Consider the following 17,117-nt stretch of genomic DNA (forward strand, 5'->3'; position numbering starts at 1 on the left):
TAAATCTGGTCTCATAGTTTTTATTTGATTCAGTGAGTTATAACAATATTATTTTCTGCAATATATACACATGCACACAAAAGTAATATAACTATTACTACCTATCTATATCTATCTATCTGTCTATCTAATCTATCATCTATCTATCTCTATTTTTGAGTAGGGGTGGCCCAATTCTCTGGCGCTCTCTTCCTTTTTGTGGAGTCCCCTCTGAGGTCCGGAACCTTTGCTTGACTCTCACGCTGTCTAGGGAAGTTTTATGAGGTGAAACCTACCTACAGACTGGCAACCAATAGAGAGTGGGAATACGGGGCTGAGGGGAGGGTGGAGGGAGAGAAAATGGACGGCTAGGGGGCGGAGCCAAGGACCTGCACCGCTGTTGGGAGTTATGGTAGGCCTAAACTCTGAAAAGAAATTGGGCAGGCGGAGGGGGTGGTGGTTGGAGAGTAAGGGGCAGGTCCCTCGCCTCATCTGCTAAAAGGCAGCCTCTGCTGCGCTGGTCCGAAGGGGCGGGGCGCCAGCCGTAAGTCCCAATCGCCAGCGGGCTGTGGCCTCAACGTGTCCCCGTCTCTGCTTCCTCTTCTGCTGGTCTCCGTTTCCCAGATCTGTCTGCCTCACTGCCTCTCGATGTCTCTGTCTCCCGCTTTCTTCGCTTTTGGTGGTCGGCTTTCGTGTCCGCAGTCTCTTTCTCCTGCTTCCGTCTCCTCAGCCTTGGTCATTCTCCCGGGTGTTGGTGCCCGAGACCTGAGAGCCTGCCTGCGAGCCAAGCTCTACCTGGAGAGAGATGGAGGAACCGGGGTCCTGTGCAGGTGAGCAGGTCTGGGAGACTGGAGAGCCCTGCGAAAAGTGGGGCAGTGAGACTGTGGGAAAGTTTGGCAGCACCATCTGGGCTTAGGAAGTACAGCCTTGAAAGAATCTTGAGTCAGAGCCACCCCAGTCAGTTAGCGTTTCAGACACCTGGAATAATATTCTTGGCTAGTTCTATTTTTGTTTTCCTTCCACAGAAGCCAAATTTAAACCCGAGAATTATCATTTTAGAGATGAAAGGGAACAGAGATTGGGAAAACCCTTTTTTACTAGAGAGGGGTCTGTGGGCCGCAGAGACCCGTGAGCTGGAACTTAAAAGGAGACCTCGGTCTTGATCCAGGTTTTGCTACCAATTCAATGAGTGGCCTCACGTAAGTTTATTCCTCTCCATGGGCCTCAGTTTTCCCAAAGGTGGTACCACGAGCAGGGCTCGGTCTATAGGACCTCCAAAAGCCTGATAATGTGATGGGTGCTTCTTAAATATTCGTTGTTTAGGAGTGAGTAAATGAGATTGGGAGGTCTCCTTCTGGGGTTCACTGGGAATCTATGGAGTTACATTGTTCTTACACCCTGAGAAATAGGTGGTATTATCTCCATTATAAGGATATGGTCTCAGAAATAAAGCAATTTGCAAGTAAGAATAAAAGCCAAATCACACTTCAAAGTCCATGCTATCGATATGCTTATCCTCCTAGTAAGAGAGCAGGGAGGACTTGACTGAAAGGTGATTACATGGAGCAGCAATTATTAATACGAGTTCTGTGCTCAAATGAACAATTCTAAAGCAGAACTGTATCTGATTCTTCTCTATCCCTAGTTCCCAGCATATGGTGTGTATGAAATAGTTTGGGTATCAATCAGAGTCACCATCTATGTCAGTGCTGTCATCAACATGATCAGTATAATCATAATGAAAACTAATGATAATGACTCTAATTGTTGGAGTGATAGCAAAGCCATAAGTGAAATTGTGAAGACATCAAAATTTATAATAAAGACTTTTATTTATGGTGCTTTAAAGCTTATGATGCACTTTACAGTAGTTCTTCATATTGATCATCTTAGGTAGATGTTATTCTTATCCACATTTTACAAGCAAAGAATCCAAGACCTAGAGAGATTAAGTGACTAGCACAAAGTCACAAAGTGACAGGGCACCAGTCCGGTCCCATATATGTTCTTTGGTGCTCTCTCTGCTTCCTCTCCCTTTCCTTTCTCCTAGTCCTTTCTCCCCACTTTATGCTTATCCTTTGCTTTATTCTTCTTTTTTCAATGTTAACTAATAATCATTTGTTGACTAATGATTAATAGTGTTGGTATTAACTCATAATTGATGTGTTAGCTTATAAGAGTTGAAAATATAATCTCTCCCAGAGGTGCGGAGGGATTTAAATGCTTTTAAGAAGGTAAATTGTAATTGTGGTTGCTGTTATAATCATCATGATCACCCATAGGTTTCAAGCACTAAAACTAGAATATGCAGGGATTGACAGTCTAACAATAATAACTGTCACATATTGAGCTCATACTATGTCATGGGCTCTGTAATACTCACTTCAACTTTTTAACTTAATTCTTTCAACCACATAGAGAAGTTAAATTAACATGCCCAAAGTCATGTCGTGCCGGCCTGGTTCAAATCCTATGTTCCTAATCTTTATACCAGCTTGGCTCAGGGACTGATTTTTATTTAAAAGAAAGTCATATCCTCCCCGACAGGAGAGCCCGAACTGGGGGGAGAGATGTTCTAGGATTGTGTGAAGCAGGCAATTCACCCATGCCTTTCAATTCTGTGACTGAGAGCCCAGAACTGCATTGAGGGGGGGCTTTTCTTCTGGACTCCGGAGACCACTTCCCTATACCCCTCATGATAGTGAGTCATGGTTCTCTTTAAGTTAGAAATAGTGACTAAATGATACTCATATGCCACTGATGAAAGTTTGTCTTGATTGGCACTAGGAGGAGACAGCCACAAGCAGTGTAACGTTCCCCTTCAGTTCATTGCCCACAAGGCTACCTGAGAGATTGGTCTAAAATGCATACTCGATCATGCCATTCCTCTGCCAAAGACTCTCGAGTGGCTCCCTGTCTGTGGGATAAGCACCTTAATAAGGTATCAAAGCCTCCCCGGATCTGAACTCTGCTGACTCCTTTTAGTCCCATCTCTTCTCACAGCTTTTGACTGGGACAGTCATACTGGACTACTGAGGATCCCCACAGCTCATGGTATTTTCTGTCACCTATAGGCTTTTCACATCCTCTCTCTCTGCCCTTCTCCTTTTTTACCCTTCAGTTGGCTTACCCACTGTTCATCCTTTAAGATCCAGCTCACCTATTCATCAAATATTAGTCAAGTGTCTATCAATTACCAGACATGGTTATAGGTATAGAGGTGTAACAGAATAAAACAGACATATCTCTGCCCCTTATGAAGCATCTAGTTTGTAGTATATATTAAACAAGTATTAACAGATGGGTAAGTGGCATGGAGAAAAGAGCAGAGAAAGGAGATTTGGAACTCAGGGGAGTTAACAGGGAAGGCCTTGCTGACTCGCGTAACATGGAACAGAGTAGAAGGAGGTGAGGAAATGAGGTGTGTGGCTACCTGAAAGAATATTGCAGACACAGAATATGAATATATGAGACAGGAGTGCCCTTGGTTTAGTTGTTACCTCTCCAGAAATCCTCTTCTGCCTTCATCTCGACAGCTGCCTTTTTCTATTTTTCTACATGCTCTCATGGTTTACCTCTAACGTAACACTTATTACATGATGTTGTAATTGTTCATGTTTAGGTCTGTTTCCCTCACTAGGTTGTGGGTTTCTTCAGGGAAGGGACCTCTGATTTCTGTCTCCTTAGCACCTACCTTATGGCCTGACTTGGAAGGCACCTAGAAATACTGATTAAATAAAGGAATATGATCTTATGGGCCTCATTCTTACAGCCTGGTAATTTTTACAAATGATTTGTAAGACAGGGATTGGATGACAGGTGAGAGAGATTAAAAAAAAAAAAATGTTAAGCCTGGTTCTGGCTGGCTGGCTTGATTCCCTTTTTGGGCCTCTGATTTCGGCAGAACACCTGATTTTCTTTGAGAAGTGTATCCAGAGACTTCCATTTTCAGGATATGGCTAGCTATCTAACCTGTGAAATGGAAGATAAAATATAACAAAAGTCCTTTAAGCTGAAATTGCAAGGAAGTAAGAGAACTTCTCAGGGGCCTAAAAACCAAGAGTAAACTGAAAACCAGATAGTTACAGTTAGCCCCTTAACCTGACGTCAGCTGCCCTGGAGATTTGCTGGCCTTACTTATGTAGAAGCTTGGGCTTTAACAGACCTGCTGTTGCAGTGCATGAAACTATGGGCCAGCATGGGCCAGAGACTCTGGTTGGACCTGAGATCCCTGCATGAAGTCCCTTGAAAACCTACACTTTCTGGTGAGGTGGAGTAGGAAAAAAAATCTTGCTACTGACACAGAGGTGACAAAGAAGATTGCCTTTTATCCTAGGCTCCAGTAGAGGGGAAAAGTTTCCCCAGGGAATTCTTAAACACAGGAATTCCTTCATACCGATTTGGGTTTATATTTATGTTACCTGAATGGCCTAAAAACTCCAAGCCAAGAAATTGACATTAGAAGCCATCCGGGTTGGTAATACCACTGGATGATTGGCAGGAGCATATGCAGAATCTCCGGAGAAACCCACTTGACACAGGCTGCAGAGGATTCCCACAGCCTGGAGGATAGGTTTGTTAAACAAAAGTGCATATTGCTGGCTTTGGTTGTTGAGGCCATGATGTTATTTTTGTATTAAAAAAAGGTAAGTATTTGAGTACATTTCTGCCTCTCAGTGATCTCCAGAAATGGAGTGATAGACCAGAACTTGTATACTAGCCAGCATTTGGATATGGATACACATTTGGCTGCCTCCTATCCTTGCAGAGGTCATGGAAGAAGTGACGTCCTGCTCCTTCAACACCCCTCTGTTCCAGCAGGAAGACAAGAGAGGGATCACCTACCGGATCCCAGCCCTGCTCTACGTACCCCCCACCCACACGTTCCTGGCCTTTGCAGAGAAGCGCTCTACGAGCAGGGATGAGGATGCTCTCCACCTGGTGCTGAGGCGAGGGTTGAGGACCGGGCACTCAGTACAGGTGACTCCTCATCCTAGATCTGGGCCTGGGCCTCAGTTTCTCTCCACATTTTCTCAGAGCACTCAAGAGTCTGTGCCTTTTCCCATCAGTGCAGGAAAAGCCCTATGTGGGAGCTGAGGTGGAAAAAACAATAAAACCATTGCCTTTCACTTACTGAGTACTGGCTGTGTGCCAGGGACATATTGATCTCAGGCTCTGTGGGACATAGGAATTTTACAGATGAGAAAACTGAGGCTCAGAGAGCTTGCTACTTGCTCACGGTCACACAGCTATAATAAAGGAGTAGAAGCAGGCTTCACACTTGATGTCTGACTCCAGAAGCCTCCAGAACATGTGGTTCATGTGTCCTTTTCATTTACATTCTTTTGTATCTTCATAAGTCACCCAGGAAAGTAAACAGTGTTAGCCCAGGTTTGCTGATGAGGGATCCTGGCGCTCCGAGAGGCAGGCAACTTGTTCAAAACCACAACTAGCAGGTGATGGGTTGTAGGATGACAACAGTCATTCTTCTGCTACTGCTCTTCTTCCTGCCTCGTGCTTTATTCACTTTTATCTCTGATTTACTAATTGTAGAATCTTGAAATTAGAAGAATCATCAGTCCAACTTCTTTCCCAGTATAGAAATTTTCTGTACTCCATTGGTAGCTACTAATAGCTCAGGGGTTAAGAGCCCGGCTTTGAAGTCAGGCAAGCCCTAAACATTTATTGGCTGTATAGCCTTGGATACTTGCCTCTTTTCTGTTTCATCATCCGCAAAATGTAATAGTAGCAATTACAATACCCAGTAGGAACTCAACATTAGTCACCTTCTATAAAGGGTCTCCTTACACAACTCCTCAGATGAGGAACTTAATCCTGTGGCACCTGTTAACTTTTTTTGGAGGGACGAGATGATCTATACTCTACAATTACCTGTTGGTCTTGTTCTGTCCTCTGGGATAATGAGTCTGTACATAATAAAGTCCCTTCTTCTGAGAGAACTCTTTCGTCTACGTGAAATTATCATTCATGCTCTCTGAGTCCTCTATTTTTGGTTCGACAACTTCAGTTCTTTTAGTGTCTTCCTTAGCTACAGCCTGGATTTGGTTTCTGGGCCCTTGAATACATTACTCCCTTTGGGATCTGGTCTGGGATGTCAGTGTCCTTTTTCAAAGAATGATACTCAGAATTGAACTTGGACCCCAAGGATAGAGCCACCCCAGCAGTGAGGCGCCTATCCCACCTTGTATCCTTCTCATGCATCCTAAAGGAAAGTAACATTCACTTTTTTGATCCTGCATAACACTGTAGACTATTAAGTCAATAGCTAAAATCTCCCAAGTTTTTTTCACATTTGTTGTTCTTTTTTTAAAAAAAAAAACTTTTGTGGTAAAATACACCTAATAAAATTTTCCATCTTAATTGTCTTAAGTGTACCTTATGGTATTGTTAACTATATGCACATTATTGTGCAACAGTTCTTTTTAAAATTTGTTACTGTACATGACTGCAGTTCTGTACACATTGAATGACCCCTCATTTTCCCCTTCTTCTGTCTCTAGTAATCACTATTCTACTTTGTCTCTATGACGAAGGCTCTATCCCTAGAGCGACAGTAGGAAATTAAATCTGCTCTCTAGGCCTCTTCTTGGCACTTGGGAGGGAGAGGAGCCTCTGGGCATTGTTTATGTTGTTTCTACCTGAGTGTCATTACTTTCGGTGTCTCGTATCAGCAGAATCATGCAGCATTTGTCTTTTTGTGATTGGCTTATTTCATTTGGAACAGCAGTTTTCAACTGGTTTGACACACGAAATTTTAAAACATGCAATACCTGACTGGTAAGGGACACTGACCTCTTTTCCGTTAGATTCTCAAATAAAAAAAATGACAACAGACAACACAACACAAACACAAATAGCTGTCCAGTGCGAATGAATCAAAATTATACCAATTTTCTTGGATCGGCAAAAAATATATTTCTTGGTGTGCCGCAAAATTTTAGTAATTAGTTTATGTGTGCCATGAGATGAAAAAGGTTGAATGCTGATTTAGAATAATATCCTCAAGGTTCATGTTGTAGTGTATGGCAGGATTTCCTTCATTTTAAAGGCCGAATATTCCACTGTATGCTTTTCCATATATTGGTTTATCCATGTTGGTTATCCATTCTTGATGGAGACTTGGGTTGTACCTTTTGGTTCTTGAGAATAACGCTCTGTGAACATGGTGTGAAAATATCTCTTTGAGACATTGCTTTCAATTTTTTGGATATATACCTAGAAGTAGAATTGCTGGGTCATATGGTGATTCTATTTTTAATTTCTTGAGGAGCTCTCATGCTGTTTTCCACAGTGAGTGTACTATTTTATTATCCCAAGAACATTGTACAAAGGTTTTTATTTCTATCCTTGCCAACACTTATTTTGTGTTTTTTGATAGAAGTCATCCTCATGGGTAAGACGTGATATCAAAAACTTCCATAATTATTAACAGTATTGAGAATTTTTTAATAAACTTGTTGGCTATTACATTTGTTATTCTTTTTTTTTCTTTTTCCATTTATTGGTTCTAGAGAGAGGGGAAGGCAGGGAAAAGGAAAGGGAGAGAGACATTGATATGAGAGAGAAACATCGATCAGTTGCCACTTGCATGCACCCCAGATGGGAACTGAACCTGAAACCCAGGCATGTGCCCTGACCTTATGGCTTGCAGGACACTACCCAACCAAGTGAGACACATTGGCCAGGGCTATTTTTGTTGCTCTTTAATCATGTGTCTCCATCCAGATTTTTAAGCTCAAGACATTTTTTTTTTTAATCTCTGTCAATCCTCAGCTTGTTTATATTTCATTACTGCAACTGGTTGCGATTATTTGGATTCTAATGCTTTCATCTTTAGTTTACTGTTTCTTAGAGCTTCATGTAAACTTTATGTTAGACATATCAGGCCTAAGTCATACTCTCCTTTCAGTTGCTAAGGATGGCTGAGCATCTGGCTTCCCTGACTAGCCTGTCCAGTAATTTTTTCCCCCTCGTATTCCTAAAGGGAGTAGCAGTGCTGATGGATTTCTTACCCTTATCTTATTGGATTTTGCTCAAGGTTCTTAATCTGAGCAATCTTAATCAACCAAATGAGTTTGCAGCAGATGAGTTATTTCTCATGGGAAGCACATTTTCACTGCTATCCATAAAGTATTGGTTTCAACACAGGGTGCTGAGGAGACAAGGGCTCTATCCCTAGAGCGACAGTAGGAAATTAAATCTGCTCTCTAGGCCTATTCTTGGCACTTGGGAGGAAGAGGAGCCTCTGGACATTGTTTATATTGTTTCTACCTGAGAGCCTTTCTGTAATCCTTCTGTTCACTCCCCCCTTTCATTCTTCCCTCCCTCTTTCCCTTCTTTCTTCTCTCCTCTCGCTTCCATCCCTGTGTCCCTTCTTCCTTTCTCTTTACTTTCCTCCTTTCTTCAATAGACATTTATTGAGCACTTACTGTGTTCCAGCCATTAAATTAGGGGGGATGTCTAGAGGGAGGCAAAACAAAAGATGACAGATTCTGGCGTCTCTTTGCAAAGAATTTGCACAACTGAATTGCAGAGAGAAAGTAGAGCTGTGCACAGATGTAACTTTCCAAATCCATACAGAATCCGTGAAGTGTCACAAGGTAGGTTCGTCCTGTCAGCGTGGGGTATTTCCTTAGAAGAAGGAGTTCAAATGCATTTGAGTATCAGAGAAGCTACTGTGTGGGCCACTGCATTTATACTGATTCTCAAAGTGAGTGGGTTGAAGGTGAGCAGAATCAAAGGTTTCTCCCTGGCTTCTCTACATCTAGAAATGGTCCTTTCCTTCTCTGATGTCCACAGTACTTTATCTCCTCTCTCTGATGGTATCTGTGAGGCCCTGGAGTCTGCTCTGTGGGTGCTTTTCCTCTCCTCAAGGCAGGCCTGGCTGTCCCTCCCACTGGTGGCCTTCTGGACCTTGATTCCCTGAGTTACTGAGAACTGAGGTCCTGCCTCCATGGGTTTAAAATGCAGTCAGACTGCGATGTGCACTTCCTATGCAATGAGAGTTTCCAGAGAGTAACAGTGCCATTTGGGAGGATTTAGAAAACAGTCTTCAATTTGTTAGCAATCTGGGAGAGCTCTGTAGAGAAAGGCGGGCTGCTGTCCAATAATTATGCTGATTTTGGCACATGTTTGAAGTGTTTACAGAACACAGGGGACTCTGCCATAGAATGGGCTGCTCTAGAGATAGTGAGTTCCCTGTCCTTAAACTAGTTCAAGGAGGGACTAGTCTTTAAGCAGAAAACTTAGAAGAAAATATTCTGTAAGATGGGAGTTAGCTCTAAGTCCTTATGATTTTGAGACCCCTTGGTCTGAGCTTTTCTTAATAATAGTTTTTGCCCATTCCTATAGGAATTAAAACTCTAAAACTTTTTTTGTTCTGGCTAGTCAATACATTTATATGGCTGAAAAATAAAAACAGTATAAAAGGGTATGCATCCCATTCCCAGTCTTGAACCTCCTGTCGGCAGTCAGTTGCTGCTTATGTATTCTTCTAGTGCTTCTTCACACAGAAAGAAATACAAGTACATATCCTTAATTCTGCCTTTTAAAGCATTTTAATATGAAGTGATAACACATATACAGAAAACGTAAGTGCCAAATGCACAAAACATAAATGTCAGCTCTGAATTGACAGAGACAACACTTGTGAATTCACCACTCAACTCAAAAATAGAATATTACCAGCAACTTAGAAGCTTCTCATATGTCTCCCCTCTCCTTCCCAGAGGTAATTACTATTCTGATTTATAGCTCTTGAGTTTAGTTTTGTTTGTTTTTAATCTGTGTATTTTTTTAGTTACAATTTACATTCAATATCATTTTGTATTAGTTTCAGGCATGCAGCATAATGGTTAGACATTCATATACTCTGTTTGTCTTCCTTTGTTCAACATTATATTCTTGAGGTTTCTCCAAATTAGGTGTACAGCTGTGATTTGTTCATTTTCATTGTTTCAAAGTATCCTGTTATATGACTGTACAGCAATTAATTGATCTATTCTGTTGTTGCATATTTGGGTTAGCTATTATATGTATAGATAATGCTGCGCTAAATATTCTATGTGTTTTTCAGTACTAGGCACATGTATTTTTGTTGGGTTTATATCTAGAAATGGAATTAACTAGATTGTAGGATATGTTGATGTCCTATTTCGGTAGGTAATGCCAGACAGTTTTCTAGCGTGGTGGTTGTGAGGGTAGGTCTACTTCAGTTTCTCTCTTACTCCTGGGATTTAGCCCTTTAGGTTTCCAACGCAAAGCAAGGGAGTTTACCAAGGCTTCTATGTTTTTTGTCCTCCTAGCCCCATATGTTTCTCAGGAATTGCTCAGCTTCTCAGTTACCTCTTTTAAAATTATAGAGATACTTTGAGAGGAAAAGAGACTTGAAATACTAGACTAATATTGTTTCTTTTTTTTTTTATTGTTCAAATACATTTGTCTCCACCTTCCTACCACCACTTTCCCCTGCCCCCCCCCCCCCCCCCCCCAATTTTAAAATATATTAATGAGATTAGGCCTCTGTTTGTGATATGTCTGATTAGGCACTATCTCATTTTATCCTTACAACAACTCCTTTCTGAGCATGTTATTACATCCTCCATTTAACTGATGAAGAAACTGAAGTAACAGAAGATTAAATAACTTGTCTAAGGTCACACAGTAAGTGATGAAAGCAGGGTTTGAATTAGGTATCTCTGACTCCATGCTTGAATTTTTAATGACACTTATGCATTGCCTCCTCAGGGTAGTAGAGGAAGGAAAGAAAAAAAAAAATCTCTGTCTTAAATTTCCCTTTATATGCCTAAAATGTCCATGTTTGTCTTCCTTGCTTTGTGTTAATTCCGTTTTGTTTCTTTCTTTCCTTCCTATTTTTTTTTTTTTTGGAGGGGACCTTCCTTTCTTTTAAAAAATATTTATGTAGCTTCTCTCATGTGCTGAACACTGGAGATACAAAATTAGAATAATTTGGTTTCTACCCTCAAAAGATTCATAGTTTAGGGAGGGAGCCACTCACATAAAAAATATGATGTTATGTAATAATTGCTAGAAATCCCCTCTGTGTACAAAGAGGAAGCCTTTGGTAGAGGAGGACAGAGAGTGCCATAGAAGGCTTCATAAAGGAGGTGACTTTTGAGTTGGATGTTTTGGGATGAATTGGGCATCTAGAAAAAGTGAGGAAGAATATTTTAGATAGAGGGGGCAGCAGGAGAATTCAGTGACTACTTGGGCCTTCCCAATTTTATAGATTTCAATACCATTTATTCCTCTTCTCTGAAAAGTTCTAATGCTTTTAATGAGTCTTAAGTCTTCCCATTAGTCTCTCACTCCTTCCTCTCTCCCTTACTCTTGTCTAGTGGGGACCACTAACGCCACTGATGGAAGCCATGTTGCCTGGGCATCGGACCATGAACCCCTGTCCTGTGTGGGAGCAGAAGAGTGGCTGTGTGTATCTGTTCTTCATTTGTGTGCAGGGCCATGTCACTGAGCGTCAACAGATCGTGTCAGGCAGGAATGCTGCTCGCCTCTGCTTCATCTGCAGTCAGGATTCTGGCTATTCATGGAGCGATGTGAGGGACCTGACTGAGGAGGTCATTGGCTCAGAAGTGAAGCATTGGGCCACATTTGCTGTGGGCCCGGGCCATGGCATCCAGCTGCAGTCGGGGAGGCTGGTCATCCCTGCATATGCCTACCACATCCCTTACTGGTTCTTTTGCTTCCCGTTACCATGTAAAGCCAGGCCTCATTCCCTGATGATCTACAGTGATGACCTAGGGGCCACATGGCACCATGGCAGGTTCATTAAGCCCATGGTGACAGTAGAGTGTGAAGTGGCAGAGGTGACTGGGAAGGCCGGCCACCCTGTGCTGTATTGCAGTGCCCGGACGCCAAACAGGTGCCGAGCAGAGGCTCTCAGCACTGACCACGGCGAATGCTTTCAGAGGCCGGCCCTGAGCCAGCAGCTCTGTGAGCCCCCGCATGGCTGCCAAGGTAGTGTGGTGAGTTTCCAGGCCCTGAGGATCCCACGTGGGTGCCAGGACCGTACTGGCAAAGATGCCCCTATCGTTCAGCAGACCCCTCTGCTGGACAGCTCTTTGAGGCTACAACAGGAAACTGGAACACTGTCAGAATCATGGCTCTTGTACTCACACCCAACCAGTAAGAAACGGAGGGTTAACCTAGGCATCTACCTCAACCAGACCCCCTTGGAGGCGGCCTGCTGGTCCTCGCCATGGATCTTGCACTGCGGGCCCTGCGGCTACTCTGATTTGGCTGCGCTGGAGGATGGCTTGTTTGGGTGTTTGTTTGAGTGTGGGACCAAGCGAGAATGTGAGCAGATTGCCTTCCGCCTGTTCACAGACGAAGAGATTCTAAGTCATGTGCAAGGTGACTGCACCAGCCCTGGTAGGAACATGGAACCAGTTCAAAACTAACTGGCTTAGGATCCAACTTTCCATAGAAGGGAAACCATCAGAAGGCAACCACAGCCAGGAAAATGGAGGCCAGGATAACAGACGTTACTGAACCTACAGGGAATCCCAAAACCTAATATTCTGTTCCCTACCTTTTTTCACCTCTCCAAAGAGGAGAATGAAAAAATTTTGCCATAGCTACTGCAGTAGAAATAGCCCTGAATAATGTAAATTAGGAGACCTTGATATGATCCTGGGCCTGCCACCGCTAGCTCTGGGACTTGAACTCTCTGGGCCTCAGGTCTTCATCTGTAAAATGAGGTCATTCATTATGTGATTTCTCTCCTTCCTGTCCCAAGGGAAGGCAGAGTGCCTGCTTGCTCCATGACCAGTATGTCCTGGCTGCAGATAGGACTCTGATCTCAAAATAGAAATCAGAGGACCCATCTTTTCAAATGACTTACCATTCATCCAACTGTGAAGTTATAAGAAGGTGTCGTGTCATAAAGAAGGATTTGGATTGTTCAGTTTTTAATAGAAACATCCACACCCTTCTAATCACGCTCAGAGCTCTATGGGTTATCCTAGAGGAACTGGGCAAAACAATAGAATCATGAGGTCACCTACCTTCTTCAGCTTTGCAGCTTTGCTCAACCTGCACTTCCTCATCCAGAAAGCCTTATTTCCTAGGCACAAAATGATGGCTTTACTCCTATGAAAGATGAACCTGAAGTTCATTTATTAGGATGGTTCCTTATGGGAAAAAGACATGGCTTAAGGCTTTAAAGCATTGGCCAAATCTTTCCACAGTCTCTGCTCTCAGGGAGCTCATAGTTTATGAGGCTAGAAGGAGAAAATTAAAAAGAAAAAAATGCGGCAGGTAGAACAATCTGTAGATGTTGGGCTGTAACTTGGTGTGATGGTAGCTCATTGTCCTTGCTGAACCTTTATTGTGCCTGGAGTCATCTGCCCCAAGCGCTCATCCAGGCTGCTGGGTTTCTCCTAAGTTTGTTTTTCTGAGAATGTTGTCTTGGCCCAGCCACTTCATTTGCCAGTGGAGAAAGTCTTCAAAGTTAGAAAGGTCTCTGGACACCCCCAAGCCACTGAATCTGGTCTGTTTGTTTGGACCTACTGAAATCACTATTTGTAAAGTGGGGATGACATTTGTCTAGTAGTTTTAGGGCTTAACTTTGCCAGTAGTGGGTCTCTTGGATAATACCAGAGCGGTTGCTCTTACTTTAGATTGCTTCCCCCTTAGCTTGTTATTGTGAGAGAGGTTCTATCATGAGAGATTTCTTTTTTGTCCCCCTTAAACTGGCATATCAGCTAAATAAAGGATGGAGGAAAAGTAGATCCACAGTTCCTATGGAAAACAATGCAATAATAAACTTGCTTCTGCCCCACCCTGTATATGTGGTGCTAGGCAATGACCCCGGAGAGCAAGTCTTAGTGGTAGAAGGTAGCCTAGGATGCACCTGCCAGATGGGGGAAGAGTCCTACAGGAGGGAAGTGGAGATCAGCTTCACTTACTTCAGCATATGGTTAAAGCCCATGTCTTAGTGTAGCCTCATATGTTTGCCATCATCTTCCCAGAAGTCAGCTGCAATCATTCATTCACTCATTTATACATTTATGTAAATATTTCTTGGGTGCCTGCACATAATGTAAGGTGCTTTCTGTTGCTGTCCCTTGGATGAAAATAATTTGTGGCTCCTCATTGCCTGTTAAAGGGTATTTACCTTTAGCATGGCATGTGGGACCTTTGGTTGTTGAGTGAAATAATGATTACTTATCTCTACTTCTTGATATGAAGCCTGCTGTCAAAGAAGACCTCTGTCAAGTTGGCAGGTGGAGGGAGGTAGGGGTTTGGTGCAGGGGAGAGGATTAAAAGCACATCCCCCTCCTAGTATTAGAAACTTCTTGTTCAGCAAAGCGTACCTGAGCACTATACTCCAAACAGATAGGAATAGGGAGGATGGATGGCTAAGCTCTGCAGTCAGGGCTAAAGGGTGGAGAGAATGGTAATATCTTTGGGACCATCCAAGAAGGGCGTCAAGGAAGGGACTTCAGTTGTATGCCAGTGTTGGCCACAGATGTTTAGTGTGATACTCGTAAGATGCCTCAACCATCCCTAAATTGCCCTCTTCATTCTCCTTCCCTTTTGCCTCATGTTTGCTTCTCTTAGTGAGAAACTCCCTGAATAGGCAATAAATTCCTTTAATAGGCAAGTAGGCAAATATGTGCACATTTCAGAATTAGCAAGAAAAGAGGGGGACAGGCATAATCCAGAATGAGGACTAGAGAGAGGGACAGGGTGGGTGATGGCAGCTGTGAAGAAAAAGAACAGCAGATAGAAGTCCTGGCACCTTTAGGAAGAGAGAGAAAGTAGTACAGATGAGGCCTAGGCCGGACACGTGGCGTAGGTGGTGGTTGCTGTGAAGAAGAATCGGTAACAGGCTGGAGCGATTCCCCAAACCATGTGGGAACAGAAAGAGGCCTGCACAGAGCAGCAGGTTAGGCTGCAGATAAGTTCCTACCCAACCCTGTAACTTTAAGCTGGCTCAGTTTGTCCATGCTCCAGGCGACCAACAAAAACATCCAACTCTATGTGCCAATTACTCAAGATCATCAGGGCCCTAGAACCTATACCATGGTACTGGTATCCTAACTAAGCCTATTGCAGCCACTGCCAGGTTGGTAGAATGGAAAAGATAGGGCAGATGATAGCAGCTGTGAAGAAAAGAAAGTAGACTGAAGGCCTATATTCTAGAGGCATAAAGAAAGGTCTATAAAGGCTGTGGTCCTTTGCTCCCAGATGCCCCACCCTGTCCTTGGACCTTTCGTGGGTCCATCTAACACAGGTGGCCCACCGCTGGAAGTGCAAGAAAGCACAGGTAGTGGCCTCCTGCCGCTGGTATGCACCCAGACCAGCCTCCCATCCATTCACCCTGCTGGTCTTGCTCGTGCTCCCTAACTCCTAGGCTCCTAATATTTACCTCAGGGCTTTGTTATTTGGCCCTTGTTACTTGGAGCTGTTTTCCCTGGTCACCACAGGGTATAATATAACTAGAGCCATAGGTAAGAGGCCTTGCAGCCTGCTTGTTGGGTAGCCCAAGGGACCCACAGAGACCACCCTGAGGCTGCACAGCCTCCTCCTCGGGAGAGTGGGATTCAGTCCTTACTTGGGCTAGATTAAATTGCTCAGTGTTCTTCAGTAGGCTGTGAATTTTCCCCACTGCATTATTCAGTAGACGCCGTGGCACCCTCCCCTGCGCTGCCCCAGTGCGCAGTTGGAGCCTCTCTGGTCCTTACCGTGGGCTGCCCTATGTTGCTGTTGCCTGTGTGCTGTGCCCTCTAGGCCTCTGCTGAGCAGTTGCTGGGCTGCTTGAGGGTGCAATCGGACTCCTCACTGTGTGCTTTTCACCTTGAATCATAATGACTTCATAAATAAATGCTTCTATCATACTTTGAATTCCCTGAAGATAAGGCCTCTGAGTCCTCTCTTTGTCCTCCTCACCGAGCACAGGGCCGGGCACAAAATAGACAACAGTAAAGCTCTGCTGACTTAATAAAGGAATGAAAGACCCATGGCCTTCTGGAGCTAATGAGGAGGCTAGGGTGAGCTCCCTCTCGGGGGGAGCATGCGGCATCCCTCTGGGTTCATGGCACTCCGGACCTGCCGCACGCTCACCCAGAGGCTTCTCTGTGCTGGCGTGCTTCCACGTCAGTCACAGGGTTTCCTGGGGATGAGCTCTTCTCTGGCTTGAGTCTGGTCTTGCCTGGATATCCCCAGGATCACAGCCCAAGCCCAAAGCGAAGCCTTGATTTGGGGTTCTCATTTCACTGGTATTCCCCTGTCTGATTGGGTTTTCTGTAACTACTTCTCCTCCAGGACTCTGAGGGAGATGCTGACCCTCAGCATGTTCTGTGTGTGGCTTGGTTCTGTGATACCAGGTGCCACAAATGCTCTCTGTACTGTAAAGACTGAAAACTGCCATGACTCTTTGAAACAAGGAAAATGAATAAAGAGTGTAATTTTGGTGACGACTGGTTTTGTTGTAAAGGAAACTGAGATCATAATCATCCTAATACTTCTATCTACTTTGTACCCAACTTTTTTTAAGATTTGAGGCATTTTCTTGCTTTCCATAGAACTTTTACTTTCAGAAAACATTATTAATAATAATCCTTTGCACTTTTACACATTGTTACTTGAACGCAGTTACCTGTTGACGGAAGCGGGGCAGAAGTGACCACGACTGGTTTGATTGCATATCACACACTAGCTGTTAAGTGGAGGCACCAGGATGCACAGAATCCCCCTTCCTGCACCAGCCCCAGGGCTTGTCACTGCACATCTTGTTTTTTTTTTTTTCAAAAATACCTTGAGATTGTGCAAGTTGCAGTTGAAGAGACCCACAAATATTTACCTCAGTGAAGTGGGGTGATTGCTTGACCTCCTCTTTGTTCTATTGGGATGCTTATGGCACTGTTGATTCCACCAAGTGTTTCAGCATAGCTCCTCCAGTCCTGTCGGTGGGTCAGTCTGCTTTTTTTAAAAAAACAAGTTGACTATTGAAAAAGTTTCAAATGGACGTATCTTTTGTTGTACCACTGGGAGTCACATAATGATGAAAGAATAAACGAAGTTTAGAGGACTAATTTACCTCTAAAAATAGTTTTACAATAATTATATAATTGCTT

General features: G+C 43.5%; 1 protein-coding gene across 3 annotated transcripts; it reads left to right on the forward strand.

Annotated features, from left to right (window-relative positions):
* The first annotated feature begins 327 nt into the window (after nt 1-327).
* On the forward strand, nt 328-16,403 carry NEU3 (neuraminidase 3). 3 transcript variants are annotated; one of them, XM_054576271.1, is made up of 4 exons: nt 332-391; nt 710-809; nt 4,748-4,959; nt 11,358-16,403. In XM_054576271.1, the coding sequence occupies exons 2-4, from the start codon at nt 785-787 to the stop codon at nt 12,432-12,434; spliced, it is 1,314 nt and encodes a 437-aa protein (XP_054432246.1). In that variant the 5' UTR covers nt 332-391; nt 710-784; the 3' UTR covers nt 12,435-16,403. The 3 variants fall into 3 exon arrangements, with proteins under 3 accessions (XP_054432248.1, XP_054432246.1, XP_054432249.1); XM_054576273.1 differs by lacking the exon at nt 710-809 and having other exon boundaries at nt 328-391; XM_054576274.1 differs by lacking the exon at nt 332-391 and having other exon boundaries at nt 545-809.
* The last annotated feature ends 714 nt before the right edge of the window (nt 16,404-17,117 follow it).

Source organism: Pteronotus mesoamericanus, unplaced genomic scaffold (assembly GCF_021234165.1).
Source record: "Pteronotus mesoamericanus isolate MK-2021 breed Mesoamerican mustached bat unplaced genomic scaffold, CSHL_Meso_final contig_33, whole genome shotgun sequence".
Classification (NCBI taxonomy): domain Eukaryota; kingdom Metazoa; phylum Chordata; class Mammalia; order Chiroptera; family Mormoopidae; genus Pteronotus; species Pteronotus mesoamericanus.